The sequence below is a fragment of the Solanum pennellii genome, chromosome 6, assembly GCF_001406875.1.
Source record: "Solanum pennellii chromosome 6, SPENNV200".
NCBI classification, from domain to species: Eukaryota; Viridiplantae; Streptophyta; class Magnoliopsida; order Solanales; family Solanaceae; genus Solanum; species Solanum pennellii.
This window is the reverse complement of record NC_028642.1, coordinates 59,853,068-59,869,704: the sequence shown is the minus strand read 5'-3', so window position 1 is coordinate 59,869,704 and position 16,637 is coordinate 59,853,068. Positions and strand designations below refer to the sequence as shown.

The 16,637-nt window shown below is 34.5% G+C and overlaps 2 protein-coding genes across 2 annotated transcripts; both read left to right on the top strand.

The window, feature by feature from the left end:
- The first annotated feature begins 653 nt into the window (after positions 1 to 653).
- On the top strand, positions 654 to 2,475 carry LOC107021721 (tropinone reductase homolog At5g06060-like). Its single transcript, XM_015222426.2, has 5 exons — positions 654 to 829; positions 951 to 1,158; positions 1,501 to 1,717; positions 1,799 to 1,905; positions 2,113 to 2,475. Exons 1-5 carry the CDS (start codon positions 741 to 743, stop codon positions 2,299 to 2,301), a joined length of 810 nt encoding a protein of 269 aa, XP_015077912.1. The 5' UTR covers positions 654 to 740; the 3' UTR covers positions 2,302 to 2,475.
- A 4,594-nt stretch (positions 2,476 to 7,069) lies between these two features.
- LOC107023312 (transcriptional corepressor LEUNIG_HOMOLOG-like) lies at positions 7,070 to 14,783 on the top strand. Its single transcript, XM_015223968.2, has 19 exons — positions 7,070 to 7,350; positions 7,562 to 7,606; positions 7,714 to 7,807; positions 8,042 to 8,139; positions 8,313 to 8,422; positions 8,536 to 8,831; positions 8,956 to 9,031; positions 9,136 to 9,247; positions 10,301 to 10,350; positions 10,443 to 10,691; positions 11,942 to 12,025; positions 12,258 to 12,479; positions 12,669 to 12,810; positions 12,888 to 12,994; positions 13,234 to 13,383; positions 13,584 to 13,739; positions 13,832 to 13,951; positions 14,086 to 14,283; positions 14,391 to 14,783. The coding sequence occupies exons 3-19, from the start codon at positions 7,776 to 7,778 to the stop codon at positions 14,532 to 14,534; spliced, it is 2,346 nt and encodes a 781-aa protein (XP_015079454.1). The 5' UTR covers positions 7,070 to 7,350; positions 7,562 to 7,606; positions 7,714 to 7,775; the 3' UTR covers positions 14,535 to 14,783.
- The last annotated feature ends 1,854 nt before the right edge of the window (positions 14,784 to 16,637 follow it).

The following is a 16,637-nucleotide window of genomic DNA, read 5'->3' as shown; positions in this document are numbered from 1 at the left end:
AGAGATCGAATAAAAAATAAAATTTTGAAATTGAAAATATTTTTTTAAAATTAATGTTCCCCCCAAAAAAAGGGCAATTTGAAATTTGAGGAGAGTTTTGGAAAATGTTTTCCTTAATTTTTGAAGGGAAGTCATTTTCCTTAAATTTGAGGAAAATGAGTTGATTTGGAAAACATTTTCCAAGTTTTTGCGCCAACCAAACATGAGAAAATTGAAAAATATTTTCATTCACACCAAAAACACTCTAAATAAAGATCATATGATGGAATAAACAAGATCCCTTCATTTTAATAGAAAATCTTAGGAGCTAGTTCGAGTATTTACTTGCTACTTAATTTTAGCTTTTTACGTAATTCTAATTTAAAAAATCACGAGATTAAAAAAATAAATATAATTTATAATCTAATTTATTTTCTTAAACTCTCGAACTAAGTCATTCATTTGTAGGCAGAAATTTATATAATTGACAAAATATCTTGCATGAGATGGGATCGGATATTATATTGTCATCTTCCACATGGTTTTAGTTACATATAACACGATCCTCAAAAATCTCCACGTGAGAGTTATTAGTAAGGTTCAGATTTTTTTTTTTAAAAAAGTATATATTAGCTGTACGAACTACTTTATATAATATAATTTTTTTAAAGCAATTATTTAATCTAAGCATCGTTATATATATACACACACAATGTCTTCGAAGCAATCGCACACAGCAAGAAAAAAAAAGTAGAACTCAAATGGCTAAAGTTGCAGCTTTTGCCAAAAGTTGTAGATGGTCACTTAATGGTTTGGCTGCTCTTGTCACTGGTGGCACTAGTGGAATTGGGTACTATACATTTTAAATTTAAATATCGAAGATTGTTACAATAATGTTATTAGTAAATTGACTAGTTGTTGGTGCATATAAGTTAAATCTTTAATACGATTGTATATTTTTTTTTAATTAGTCATGCAGTTGTAGAGGAGCTAGCTGGACTTGGTGCAAAAGTGTACACATGTTGCAAGACAGAGTCAGAGCTTAATGAGCCAATGCAAGATTGGGCAGACAGAGGCATACAAGTGAAAGGCTCAGCATGTGATGTTACTTGTAGAGACCAAAGAGTTGAGCTCATGAAAAAAGTTTCCTCTGAATTTGATGGAAAACTGAACATTCTTGTGAGTACCATATATAATTCCATCTTCTTATTATTAGTCGACCCGAAGCACTGGATCCGCCCTTGTCAATGTGGATTTGTAGAGTCTTTTGGCCTAACTCGCTTGGATATTAGACCTTTTTAATAGATGTTGTATTCAAAAAGAGAGATCCAATCGTCAAAATTAATGAAAAGATGAAGTTTGCTCTTCTAGGCGGGCAGACAATTTTCTGATTCTTTTAATAATTAGGCAGAAGTTGAAAGAGCTGCTGCAATGTGAAATTGATAGATCCAACACTTGATGTTCATTCAGTATAGTTTTTTTTTTCCCCAAATTGACTATTGCCTTGTGTTGTTGATGTAGATAAACAATGTTGGAACAAACATTTGGAAACACTCTATTGATTATAATGATGAAGATTATGCACACATGATGGCCACAAATTTAGAATCTTCATTCCATTTCAGTCAACTTGCTCATCCTCTTCTTAAATCATCTGGAGCTGGAAGTATTGTTTTCACTGCCTCTGTTGCTGGTCTTGTCCATGTCTCTGGTACTTCTATTTACGGAGCAACAAAAGGTACTCTACTCGTGCTTTTAGTTTAAACATCAGGTGTGACTAAGTTTTTTACCTAGCACTCAATATATTATCTGATGGCAGCGGGAATGATTCAGCTTACGCGAAATCTGGCTTGTGAATGGGGAAGAGATGGTATTCGTGTTAATGCGGTTGCACCATGTTACACAAACACACCCCTCGTGAAACATGTAATATTCTCCTCTTGTTGATTCTGTCTCTGATTATATACGAGTCTTTATGCATCAGTGCAAAAATGGATTTAAAGTAGGCAAAAAATGTCAACTGTTAATAGTTTTGGTTCAAAAATGCTCCACCTGACTTAAATGTTGTATGTGCATGTACAAATTTGTCTTTAAAAACTGGGATCGATGAATTTGGTGGTTCTGTATTGACAGTTGCTCAAGGATAAAGAATTTTCGGATGCCTTAATATCAAGAGTTCCTCTTGGGCGTTCAGGAGAAGTGGAAGAAGTTTCATCTCTCATCGCATATCTCTGTCTTCCTGGTGCTTCCTATGTCACTGGACAGATTATTGCAGTTGACGGAGGATTCACAGTCTATGGCTTCCAACAGCCTGGCTATTAAGTTATACTTGTTGTTGTTCGAATAGAAGTCTTTACTTGTTGTTGTTCGAATAAAAGTCTTGATGTAAACATGTTAGCATATGCTCATCTTTAGTGTTGTAATATGTTAGACAAGCGATATTGTACTGAAGATTTAACTTCAGAATACCAATTTTATCACTAGTTATTACATCCATATTGCTTTTTCATTATCCAAAATCATGATTCGGAAACATTATTTTACGAGAATAAAAGACCAGTAACACTGAAAGAAGGATAACTCTCTGATTCAAGCGTCAACAACAGGAAAGTAATGAGCTTATGGATATAAGATCTGTTACATCAATCTCACCAAGAAATGAAACGATAAAAGATTTCTACGGTAGGATCAAACTTCTTGATCTCAGTCAAGAAGGTGTCGAGGTGCTTAACTGAGCCTGCTCTTCTTAAAAAGTGAAAAAAAAGAGCATGACTCTCTTAGTTGCTGCCTTATTCACATCTAGTGTTCCCATTGCCATAATTGCAGCAAATTCACGGGTGATTTCCCCTTTTCCGGGAGCACGAGCATCCCTTATATGACAGCAGCATTGATAGATGGCGTATCATTTTTCAGATTCTGCTATCCATGATTGGCAGGTTCAACTTCTGAGGTTAATTTACTCCCTCTGTCTTGCTATGTTGGTCATGACAACGCGTACTACATGACTTGGCAGATAATGTTGAGGGAGACGTAGGAGCGGTATGATCTGGGGTATAAGACTTATTTGTAACCATAAACCACAACTCCAGTGTGCCTAGCACAAATTCATGAACAAACAAAACAGTTGAATACCTTTTCCCAAAAAAATGCATCAGAGAACTAACAGGCTACACCTTGGCTTAAGTTGTAGACATTCAAAAAAAACTTGTGAACCTCCTGCCACAATCAAAACTTATGACCAAATGCATATCATCTCTATAAGCAGCCAAAGTAAAAGATAGCATCGAATCGACACATGAAACAAGATTAACTGCATCTCAGCCATTTCTAATGGCCGCGATTTTCAATATAGAGGAAACAACAACTTCTATTGAGGCATTTGACATGCAAATGCATAGTCAAGTCAGATATCAATGAAGGATATAATATACAGCTAAACTTGCTCTACCAACACAAAAAACGAATAAACTAGAAACTGCAGAATCAAGCTAAATATTACTATAACGCATAATATAACACAGACACATTGTCGAAACACCAAATTCAATCTTGCCAAGTTGCAATATTTAAAACATCGACAAAACCAAAACTTTTAGCCCTCTGATCAAGATTAATTATGGTAGCATCTTGTTAGAAAACATCTTCAATTTCCAAATTTATTTACCTTCTCATATCTCATTTCTATCTCGTAGTGATAGACAAGAGAGAGTTATTCAGATGGCAAACATCTCTAGCTTTTACAGTTTAAGGTAATGATTTGAGTCAATTGTGCTATTTCTTTGCAAAACAATGATCAATTTCATATCATGGTGCAATTCCACCAATATCTCTTCGTTACTATTGGGGGAAGAACCGCCGATCTGAGCTCATTAGTTTACCCCATCTGTTTGAATTATCAGTATCAACTCAAGAGGAAAAACGGGTAATAGACACAAAGTCATCCATTCTGGCTTTATATTTGTTCGAATAAAATGCTTAGCCAATTTCACATTCCTATCTTATCTTTTAATCGATGATTAGGACAATGAAACGAAATCGTTAGTCAATCCTATTCGTATTCCCGATAGGAGTAGTTGGCAATTCAATTTATTTTTTTACCATGAAAACATTATTTTCATGAAGCAAAAAAATGAAAGTTGTTACTCGTAGCGAAAAAAATCTACTTAATAGCCATAAATTCTAAGCACGCTATACTTTTTGAATTCGTCTATAATATACATTAAATATGTTATTATTATTTTATCAAATAAATTTATAATAACGTATAGATTGAAAAAAATACAAAGATAGATGGTAGACATTAATAGATGAATTAAAGAACCTCAATTTCATTTTTGAACGAAGTGTGAAAAGGAATGTGTACAAAATTAATTACAGGCGAAAATGAAATTTCTTCTCATTTGGCGCCGCCAATAAAATAGAAGCGGTGAAAATTGACCAACGCCGCACAAATTCGGTTTCTTTTTATTTTATACGTACGGACGAAGACTACAACGACAAATCGGAAATCCGGTCTTCTGCGACTTTTTTTCAGTTTCATTTGAATTAGTTTTCGTACTGCTAAATTAATTTCATCATATATATTATTATTTTTATTATCGATAAATAATTTTTATTTTCAAACATATTTTAGTATTAAAAACTTAATCCTACACTTACATCTCAATAACATAATCCAATTTTGATTACACCTCCAACTATATATAAGTTTTGAGAAATAAAACCTCGAATTACTATAACATGTTACATGTTACTTTTCAAAAGTTTATAAATCGAAAATGAGAAGCGGAAGAAAGTATAATCAGATATGATACTTATTAATTAGGCTAAATATATTGATGGTCCCTCGAGTTTGTCAATTTAATTTTTCGGTTAAGATGTCTAAACAAACAATTATATCTATTGATGAATATTTAAGCTAACAATATTATATCTAGAAATAGAATCTAGGCATACACCAACAAAAATACGAATGCAGTATAATGCGTAGTTCTCTATTTGATAAGGGACATATTTTTTGGTTTTAAAACGTGTGAAATAGAAATTAAAAGTTGTGATGTTTATGAAAAATTGTGATTTTTAAAAAGATTATAACTTATCGAAAGGATTGTGATTTTGTGAAAAGATTATAATCTTTTCAATTAAGGTACAATAGGCCTGCCCTTTGTTTTCTATAACAGAGGAGTTCCTTTCATTTTTTCAAGAACAAATGTTTGAATTTCTTTTTTATATACACAGAAATTCTAGTGTATTTTGCTATTATTAAGTGGTTCGCTTTTCATGGTCTTATTTTTCTTGCTTAAAGAAAATATTTCCAGATTCTTTTCTGTCTACTAATATTGCATTTTTTTTGTTTTGAATATTATCAAAATTTTACTATTTTTCATAAAATTTTTCGTAATTTCTATTCTGTGTAATTTAATAATACAAATTACCAATACAACTTGTGGAAACATAAAATTCAACCAAAAGATCAAGAAAACCAAAACTTTTAGCCCTATGGTCAAAGATTATTTTAGCATCTTGTTTGAAAACATCTTCAATTATATTTCTAGAAGTAAGCATCAGTTAAGCGTCAAGTTATATATATTGAGAGGGATAAAATAACTTATAAAATTAAATTTGAATAATTTCGAGGTAATCTAACATAATCTCCGTGATTTTTCTTTTCCTTCTCATTTTTCTCACATCATGATACTTAATAGTTAGGTTACAATATATTAATGGTCCCTCAAACTTGTCAATTTAATTTTTTCAGTTATGATGCCTAAACTAACAACTCTATCTATTGAATATTTGAACAGTAAGTCAAATTATATCTACTGAATACATTTGGGAGCATTAAAAAAGGCTTATTTTATTTATGTTTTAAAAAATAGAATCTAGAGGCATGCAATTATGTGTTGTGAAAGTGACAATTAATGTTTGCTGCTTTCATGTACAAACAGTTTTATGTTACACATGTTTTATCAACAAACATAACAATCTAAACATTGTCCTACATGATTGATTACATGTGTGCCTTTCTCCTCTCACATATCACACAAAATGATAAAATGGATTCCTTATATTTGATGGTAACTTAAAAATAGTTATTTTTTCTTTTACTTTTTTCGTACGTCTTAATTTATATGACATTTTTTAAATTTTATGAATTGAATAAGTTATTTTTTAATGGTAATTTATTAATTTTTCATGTGTATATTTAAAGGAACCCATCCTCAAATATACGGAACTATATTTATAATATTCTCAGTTTCAAAAAGAATATCTAATTTTTTCCTAACAACACTTTAATTTCTATATAATATATTAAATATTTAATATTATTTTAAACTTTGTACTAAGTTAAACAAGATTATTTTTTTTTATACAAAGGAATAGTACCATTCGCTTCTATTTGATTGCCATCATTTTAGGCTCATTTTGATATGTTTTAACATTATTTTAAACTCCATAGTAAGTAAAACTCTTTTTGATATAAAACGAAATATTATCCATTCGTTCCTATTTAAATGTCACCATTTTAGGTCTCATGTCCCTTAAGAAACTAAGTAATATTATAATTATATTCTTATTTAGTGTTCTTTTCAAGTCAAATTTGCAATAAATGAACACAAATCAGTTTATTTTGATTAATTAATTTGATCAATAAACATGAAGTAATTACTTAATTTTTCTCATATCAAATAAAATGCATTGATTTTATAAAATAAAAATATAAAAAGATATTTGTTTTCAATAAAAATGACGTATAAATAGAAACGGGGTATATTTCTTTTTCTTTGTTTCTAAAATTAGGCATAGTAGCTTACTAGGATCTCAATTTATAGACTTATAGCACACAGTTCAGAATTACTTGTAACTACTTTCCGATAATGACCTTACCTCTTTAATTATACTCTCACTTGCGCTTTATTCGCGCGTTACACTCTAAGCACCGCTTTTTTGCTTAGGTAAATATTGTCCCCACTTTACCCTTTTACTCGAACCGAATCACCGAACCAATCCCCCCCGAACCTAATACCCATCCTAATCAAACACAAACAAAAAGCTAATTCTAACCTCAGCTTCGGTACCTTACTTGACAGCCTGTTTTGCTATTTTCGGCTTTCCCCCTTCACTTTGATATACCCTCTCTTTGTTTCCATTTTTCCTCTCGTTGAAGCTCTTCGAGAATCTTGTACGAGCTTATGAATGGTGAATTTTAGAGAAGAAGCTGTTAAATTGTTTATGATAAGCATCTAAGTTTATGTTCTAATCGTTGAGTAATGTTTCGGAAAAAGTGTAATTGATCGGAGGTTTTGTGCGGAAACTTGATTTAGCTGACTTCAATTGGAACTGTTCTACTTGAATTACTGTTTCTTTCAGGTAGTTGTTATGCTTTTTTTTTTGTGTGTTGAGCTTGCTGAGGTTGTGAGCTGATCTGTAAAATTTGTGAATTCGAGTTTGTGTTACTGGTACTGTATGATTTTGGAGTTGAGAATTATGAATTGATGAAGATCTTACCTTTTGTTTCATTAATTTTGGTTAATTACTGTTGATTTTGTTTGAATTAGGGTTCTTTTTTTTTTTTAAACAGAGATTTTTGTTGAATCAGCAATGCTGGATTTGATCTTCATAATTGGTAAAATGTTACTTGATGATAATCTGTTCGGTTTTTAAACCTGTATTTTGATTTTTCATTTTTATTGATATATTTGTTTTAACTGTGTTTATGTTTTTATTGTGTAGCTTTGTGATTACTGGTAGTTCGCTGCGTGGAATTTCCTGCAGGAAGTGGTTGAGTGGAAGTCATGGCGCAGAGTAATTGGGAAGCAGATAAGATGTATGCAATTTCTTCCTGCTAGTAGCTCATGTTAAATTTTCAGTTTCATTGTTAAAAACGTTCAGCATCCATGTTTCACTACCAAAGATAAAAAGTCTGTGATTAAGTACCAAATCCTCGAATATAGTCAGAGAAATTTCTGATCTTTTTGAAGTACCTAGATAAAGAGCACTAGTGTTCACAGTTATGATGGAATTGATTTTCATCCTCTCTTGATTTTTGTTGTCTTGATAGGCTTGATGTTTACATTCATGACTATTTGTTGAAAAGAAAGCTGCATAATTCTGCAAAAGCTTTCATGACGGAAGGGAAGGTTGCTACGGATCCCGTAGGTAATGATGTTAACACATTCTCTACGTGTTGAGTTCTTTTAATTCTTTCTATGTATATCATCTTATCTCTAGTTATCTTGCTAATCAATCTGCAGAGTGGTTCATGCTTATTCTCCTTTTTCATAACTTATAACACATTTGAGGTGTTCATGATTTGATTTGTCCTTTTGTAGCCATTGATGCACCTGGAGGGTTTCTTTTCGAATGGTGGTCTGTGTTTTGGGACATTTTCATTGCACGGACAAATGAAAAACATTCTGAAGCAGCAGCAGCGTACATAGAGGTTTGTTGGACTTACATGATGAGCCATTCATCACCCTAAATAACATTAGATGTGTGGCAGTCTCTACTTTTAACCAGGCTTAAACACCTTGTTTTGTTTGGTTTGAACTCTAGACACAGCAGATGAAAGCAAGGGAACATCAACAACAGCTACAGATGCAGCAGTTGCAACTTATGCAACAACGAAATGCCCAATTACAGCGAAGGGATCAAAATCCCTCCCTTGGTGGTCCTATAAGCGCTATAAACTCTGAAGGCGGCATGATGGGGCAACCATCTGCTAGTGTTTTGGCCATGAAAATGTACGAGGAACAAATGAAGCACCCTCATTCCTTGGATTCAGAGACATCTTCGCCTCTTATTGATCCCAATAGGATGGCACTTCTCAAGTCTGCATCTAATCATCAACGGTATGAGTGGTGCAAGATCTTTTGTAACGTCTCCTCCATTTGTTGCATTACTTTAGGTAGACTCTATTAATTTGTTTTATGCTTTGTCTGAACTTCTACCTGCATTTGTTCTCTGTTGATTCAGCCAGTTGGTACAAGGTAATTCGGGGAGCATGTCTGCAGCATTGCAGCAAATGCAAGGGCGCCCTCAGATGGCTGCGGTAACTAGTTGACCTCTTATATCAGCAGACAATATCTACTTATTATTGAGTTTTTTTTGTCGTCTTGGACCAAGCTTAGCCCGATATTCTTGGAAAATATGTAGGATATTAAAACGGAAGTGAACTTGAGTGGTACTCAGAAATCTTTGCCCATGGATCCTTCATCAATTTATGGGCAAGCTATTCTACAGTCGAAGTCAGGACTCAGCGGTGCAGGTACTGTCGTCTTGGTTGCTCAGCACCTTTTGTCCACTACTCAACTAGTGATCTCTTGTCATAAAATATTTCCTTTTTACATGTAATCGCATGGAATCAGTTTGGCATATTATCTTATTTATCCTTGAAAGGAAGCATGGAGTTCTCTTAATGAACTCTTTCAATTCATATCTCTGCAACTCGGACATCCTTATGAAGTGTGTTTTTTCCATATATTTTCCCATATAGCATTCATTTGCCGTAATCTAAGCTCTTTGATTCTTCCATTTATTGGCTACCAGACAAATGTATATTCCTCTCCTCTATGGTAACTTTCATGAATTAAATTGCTCTTTCTCTTTCCTGTACTGCAAGTTCTAGAAGATTAAAACTTCCACTTTTAGAGGATTGGATAAGGACTTCAAAAATGATTATTTCCATCTTCAATCTGTTCCAAGTTCAACTATATACAAATAACATAACTAGTGCAATACCTGCCGCCTACATTTTTGCGTCATTGCATCCCATTTTTGGCATAGCTGATTGTCCATGATATGCATGTTTGTTTTATGTAGATTTTTGGAGTCAATTCCTGATCGTGCTCCTTCAACTGGCATCATTCATATATTCTTACTAATATTACTTGTTTGTTACTGCTGAATTCTTTAGCATTCGTAGTGGACATATATCTAATAATCACTGTTAGGATGTTCCACAGCCGTTGCTGTTATGATTTATTTATTACCTTTTTTAATGTGACCTTTTGGTGAATTGTCTGGCATATCAAGTATGTGTGTTTAGCAGAAACAGTTGGTGTGAGTTTAAGTAGATTTTTGAGTGATGTGTTCTTTTCTGGGTATGTTCTTGTCGTTGTTATCTTTTTGTTGGTCTCTGTATAGTGGATTTCGATTTTGAGGAGTTCTGTGTTTCTCTTTTTCCTTTGCTTTTGGTTCTTTTTTATTTTTGGGGGAGGGGGTATTAAGGTGGGGTTGGTAGTTCTAACTCAATTTTGTTGATGATTATATTGGCGGCCACTGGGGTAATTTGTCCTTTCATTTTCTCCTGCTTCTTTAGGCTTAAATCAAGGTATGACTGGTTTACCATTGAAGGGCTGGCCGTTAACTGTAAGTTACTAATTGCTTTCATTCATCTTAAAAGTTGAATTTCTACAATTTCAATGTTAATGTCTGGCTGCTTTGCTCATTGATATTGACAGGGAATTGACCATTTGAGGCCAAGTGTTGGTTTGCAAGTACAGAAGCCCAATATACAGAACCAAAATCAATATCTTTTGGCATCACAACAACAGCAGCAGGCTCTTGCACAGGCTCAAGCACAAGGTAACCTGAATTCCCCTAGCTATGGATATGGTGGATTACCAAGAGGTAACTTCAATGCAAAAGATGGTCAGCCACCGAGAAATGACGGATCCATATGCTCTCCAGTACAATCAAATTCACCAAAGGTTAGGTCTACTTTCCTAGAATGAAGAAGAGTACCTGCATTGGCTAGTTATGTTTTGCATTGTCCAGTATGCAATCTTAAAGACTATTTGTCACAACGTGGCACATGGATTATCTTTCTCTTAGATCGAAATTTTAATGCGTTGTTTAGTGCAAAGATCAGTTTTAACTGCGTTTTCCTCAAGATGCTTGCGTTTTGTTCCTTTCTAGAGCTAAAAGGAGGAGACATGACGTTGAAGGCAATGCATGCCAATTTTGAGGTCGCTGAAGGCAATTAACTAAAATTATGAGGAAATAGAGTAGAATAAATTGAATCGTGTTGAGAAGTTCCCTAATCTGGACTAAAAATTTTAAGAGAGACCGAGAGAGATTCTAAAGTTTCCTTTTCTTCTTTACCCATCTGGAGGGTGATCAGTTCTTAAGAAGGCTGAGCAGATCATGGGAGCACCTGATGACATGTTAGTTTGTTAGTAATAATAAAGCAGGTAATTGAAGGGACAGTGTTTTACCTTGCTATCTCTTTGCTTGTCGAGGATTCTCATTTGGGATGTTTTCTTCAATTAGTGTGAGGATGGTTAGGGATGCGCTACTGGGAAACCACAGTAAGTTCTCTAGAGACTAGAGTAAGGTGGTTAAAGTTAACAGTCCTTAATTTCCTGGTGCGTTGGTATTTAACAAATGAGAGCTGGCTGTGCTTTACTGCCTCCAGATTCTTTAACTTTGAACTAGTATGTAGTTCATCAAGCCTTCACCTTGACCTTTGCCATTTTAGGATAAGCCTTTTCCATGTTAGGACGCAAGAACAAACATTGCAGACTAGTGGGAGTCTGTGATGAAGGGATTGTACGTAGAAATTTATCTTGATTCTTAGTCACTGAAGTGCCAGGATTATATATCAAGGCTGATGGCAAGTGAAACTAATTATCAGAACCTAGATCTCAACCAAAATGCAATGAGACCTTAGCTTTTGGCTAAGGTATTAGCACTTGCTTTACTACTGATTGTACATCTTTCAGTTTAATTGGCACCATTACAGCTGTCTTGAGCAGTTGACATGCCTTAGCCTTGCAGCCGTCTTTGAGAGCACTTCTTAAACTGTTCCTCACTGGCTTATTGTGTGTGATGGATGATATGTATGGTTTTAAACAATTATGTGTCTTCTGTTGATTCAAAGAGGTTCTTGCAATTTAATTGCGACAGGTAGAATGTTCTACTCTAAACTACTTGTGTACTAATTACTTGTCTTTAACAGATGAAAATGGCCCAAATTCCACAATCCTCCTCTCAACAACAGGACCAGTTGCAGCAGCAACAGCAACAGCAGCAACTGCCGCAGGTTGGTTTAACCAGATAGAGTTCACTTCTGATTTTATCTTTGTTGATATCTACCAACAACCATGTCCGCATAAGTACTTCTAACAATGTAACTGTTCATCTTGCATGTGGCTTCTCGTTTTTTTTTCCTTTTCATGTTTCGAAATTTTTTATTTAATTTTTAGAGAAGTTAAGTTACCTTACTTATCAGAGCCAATGGAAGAGACTTTACCTATTTTCTTCCTGTGATTCAGAATGGCAGAAAAAGGAAGCAGCATTCGTCGTCTGGACCTGCCAATAGTACTGGCACCGGAAATACTGTTGGCCCTTCACCAAGCTCACCAGCATCAACTCATACACCTGGTGACGGGATGACTAGTGCCAGCAGTCTGCAGCATGTTGGCAGTGTGTCAAAAAGCATGATGATGTATGGAGGAGATGGAACTGGTGGTATAGCATCCTCTACAAATCAGCTGGTAAAACTTATCGTCTTTGATCTACATTCTTTGTATTTTGCACTTTGGAGCATGTTATATTTGTAAAAAAGTACTTGGTTATCTTATAGCTTCCAGTATTTTTGATGAATAAGAAAGTTTATTAGTTTTTTTATGCATTTTGAAGTTAAATTTGAGATATATCATCTCCGGTATGCCTTTATTGTACAGGATGACTTGGAGACGTTTGGAGACATTGGTTCCCTGGAAGATAACGTGGAGTCATTTTTATCAAATGATGGGGGAGATGGAAATATCTATGGAGCAATGAAACAAACGATTACTGAGCACAAACCTGAGTCTTCTAAAGGCGGTAGTGCAAGTTTGACTTGTATACATGCTTTCTTTGTTGTATTTGTTGCCAGTTTACTAAGAGGATAAATATCTCAGGATTCTCCTTCGGTGAAGTTGGTTGTATACGCACAAGGAATAAAGTCACTTGCTGCCATTTCTCATCAGATGGAAAGCTGCTCGCTAGTGCAGGACATGACAAGAAGGTAGAAAGGCACTTCCATATAATCTAACATCTTTAGCATATGTGATAATTGGATGCCTTTTAATGAAACTCCTTTTTACTTCATCAACAAATGGGTTTCATTTCATTCCAATGGTGGATGTGCTTTCAGTGGTTAAATCTTCGTTATGCTTCACTACTGACTGAGCATCTTCTGCTGTACTTTTGTTTTTCACTAGATCAGTTGTCCTTATAAGTTCTTTCCTCCTGTGTATTTATCAGGCTGTTCTGTGGAACATGGATACCTTACAAACGGAGACCACCCCAGAAGAACATCAATTCTTGATTACAGATGTCCGGTTCAGGCCTAATTCAACTCAGCTTGCAACTGCTTCATTTGATAAGTCTGTGAGATTGTGGGATGCTGCCAATGTAATTGTTTAGACATTTTCTGCTGAATAATTAATAATCACCATGTTGAAGCAGGCCTTACCTCTAGTCGCTTACAACATGACACCTGATAGTTCATATTTTTAGATATCCGATTGTCATGTATTGTTCAACAATATCTATATTTTTTAACTACATATTCACACTCACATGATCCCTTGTCAAATTTATTTCTTTTGCAGCCTGGCTACTGTTTGAATTCATACACCGGGCATTCTTCTCATGTTATGTCGCTGGATTTCCATCCGAAAAAGAATGATCTGTTCTGTTTCTGTGATAGCAACGATGAGATTCGGTACTGGACTATTAGTCCATTCTCATGTACTCGAGTGTCAAAGGTTTGCCTTTTAGTTTTCATTATGTTTAATTAATTTTTTGTGATAATATCCCTATGAACTATCTTCAAACTGTCTCCTCTCTCTATTTGTAGCAAGGAGGCAGTGCACAAGTGAGATTCCAGCCAATAACTGGTCAGCTGCTGGCAGCTGCATCAGATAAGGTGGTATCAATCTTTGATGTCGAAAATGACAGGCAACTGCAATCTTTCCAGGTTTTTCTTCAACTTCTATTTTGCGGTGGATTACATCAACTGTTACGTAACAACTATATATGTTTCTTGCACTTCCATATTTTCTGTTTGTTCCAACCATGATTCCTCACTTGGCAAGATAATTGCGTTTGCAGGGACATACTGGAGTGGTGAACTACCTTTGTTGGGATCTCAATGGTGATCTACTGGCATCAGTAAGTGAGGAGTCTGTCAAAGTTTGGTCACTGAACACTGGTGATTGCATCCACGAGCTAAGTTCAAATGGAAATCAGTTCCACTCTTGTGTATTTCACCCTAGTTATTCAGCTCTATTGGTGATTGGAGGAATGAGGGTAAATATTTGTTCTCCTCTGCAAATCATTCTTGTGAATGTTGCACACTTACAAATCTTGTTGTCTACAATTTTACTAATTATTGTTTTGTGAATCCATGCCTACAGTCTTTGGAGCTGTGGAACATGGTTGAGAACAAAAGCATGACAATTCCAGCACATGAAAACATTGTCGCTGCTCTAGCACAGTCACCAGTGACTGGAATGGTTGCTTCTGCAAGTCATGACAGTTCTGTGAAGTTATGGAAATAAACTAGGAGAGGATTTGATGCCGCGATATATATGCGCTTCAGGTGTTAGGGAAAAGTCCGTCTATGTTGTTTTAGTGTATTGTTATCAGAAATATCAATTTTAGTCATCACATTAGAGTTTGGTTTGCTTAAAGCAAGTTGAGCATACTGATTGCTGAGCAATGGTTCGGTAGTGTAATGTCTGCAACTGTTCTCAGTGATTAACAACTAATAATAACATGATATTAAGTTTAAGCTTATTTCGGCTGTACAATGTTCGACCCATTTTGAGTTCTTCCTAATCAAACCAAACACGAAAAAATTTAGGAGGTCTTCCTAGTAGAAGCCAAAGACTAATGATTCTTCATCCTTTCTTAGTCTTGGTTTCAATTTTTCCAGACACCCCCTTACGTATGTATGATTATGATATATGGGCTATCTTTTATTCCTTCCTTAATTTGCCGAAAAGGGTCTAAATTAAAATGGTACACAACTCCTATTGGCTTCCGTACATCCTCTCCATCCATCCTACTGGCTCATAGGCACCCTTCCCACCGATCCTTTGGGTTCAATATTAGTCACTTTATTAACAGATCAAAATTTAAAATTATTAAATAATTCTTTTAATTACATGGCTCAACCATTGGTTGCAATTTCATTATTTAATATAGTGTTAAGCTCACCCATTTTTAACTAAACCCGCCACAATACTTATTAAACTCGTCTGCTCCAAAAAAGAAAAAACTAATAAAAGAGAACCATAAACTTCGTTCTCAAATTTACACTCTATTGGGAAATGGAGTGTAAATTTGGAAACGAAGATTTTAGGGTTCTTTTTTATTAATTTATTTTTTGTATTGGATAGGCGGGTTTAATAAGTATTGGGGCCGGTTTAGTTAAAAATGGGTGGGTTTAAAATTATATTAAATAATTAAATTACAAATAATGGTTGAGCATCACGTAATTAAAAGGATTATCTAATTATTTTAAATGATGCTCCGTAAATAAAATGGTTAAAATTGGACTCAAAGGTGGATGTAGAGGATATTTGTGAGCCAATAGGCGGATAAATAGGGTATTTGAGAGCCAATAAATGGATGAGAGGTAGTTGGGTACCATTTTCAATAATTTCAGAATATTTTAGATCCTTTTTCAATCTTTTAATTTTTTTATTTTTTTTTTTAAGTTTATAGCAGAATGAAAAGTTAGTGAGTAGTTTGGAAAGAAGAATGGACGGTAAGGAGCAAAAGGTACATGCGGGTTTGGCAAAAAAATGTTGTAGGGGAGGATATAGGAGTAGTACTTATTGCATATAGCAAAGTTGGCGACAGTAGAGTAGAATGTTACACAATGCTTATAGTGTTAAGAACTAATTACATTCAGTTTATACTATTTGTTAAATTATAAAATCCTTTAAAATTGATGGAATTTGGGTAGATTCCAAAATTGATACATAGCGTTTCGATTTTGAATACATTCCTCAGTATCCCAATACATCATGTTTCATCCCAATACATCCTTTAAGTGATGTATCCGACCATTACATCTCGTAAAGTGATCTGTCCGATTGATACATCGCCTAAAGTGATGTATCCGAAAATAGGAAAAAGGAATTTTTTGTAATTTTTTCAAATAATAGGATCGGGTTTCGTTTCAAATTTAGTTGGCACAAATGCGAATACAGGATATAAATGGGTGGGAAAATAAAAATAAAATAAAGTTCTCCTTCCATCGTAAATGTAAAGGCACTTTAATTTAAAATATAACTTAAATATGGAGGAGAGAGTGAAATTTTAAGTGAAAAACTTACATAAATACTATTTTATCATTAATAGGAGGAACACATATATATTTTTTTTAAAAGAAGTGTAATAGCATTTTGTTGTAGTGGGGATAAAAGTTGATCGAATAACAACACAAACTTATTGTAACGACCTGTTTAGTCGTTTTAAGCAGCAGATTTTATTTCTGGAAAAACTGTCTGAGTCGACGGAACCCACGACGGACCGTCATGGGCACGACGGGCCGTCGAGGGTGGTTTCGTTCCAAAACACTTAGAATTCTGAAATTTGGGTACTGAAATCGACTCTCTGAACTTCGTAACGGAATGGCAGGACGGACCGTC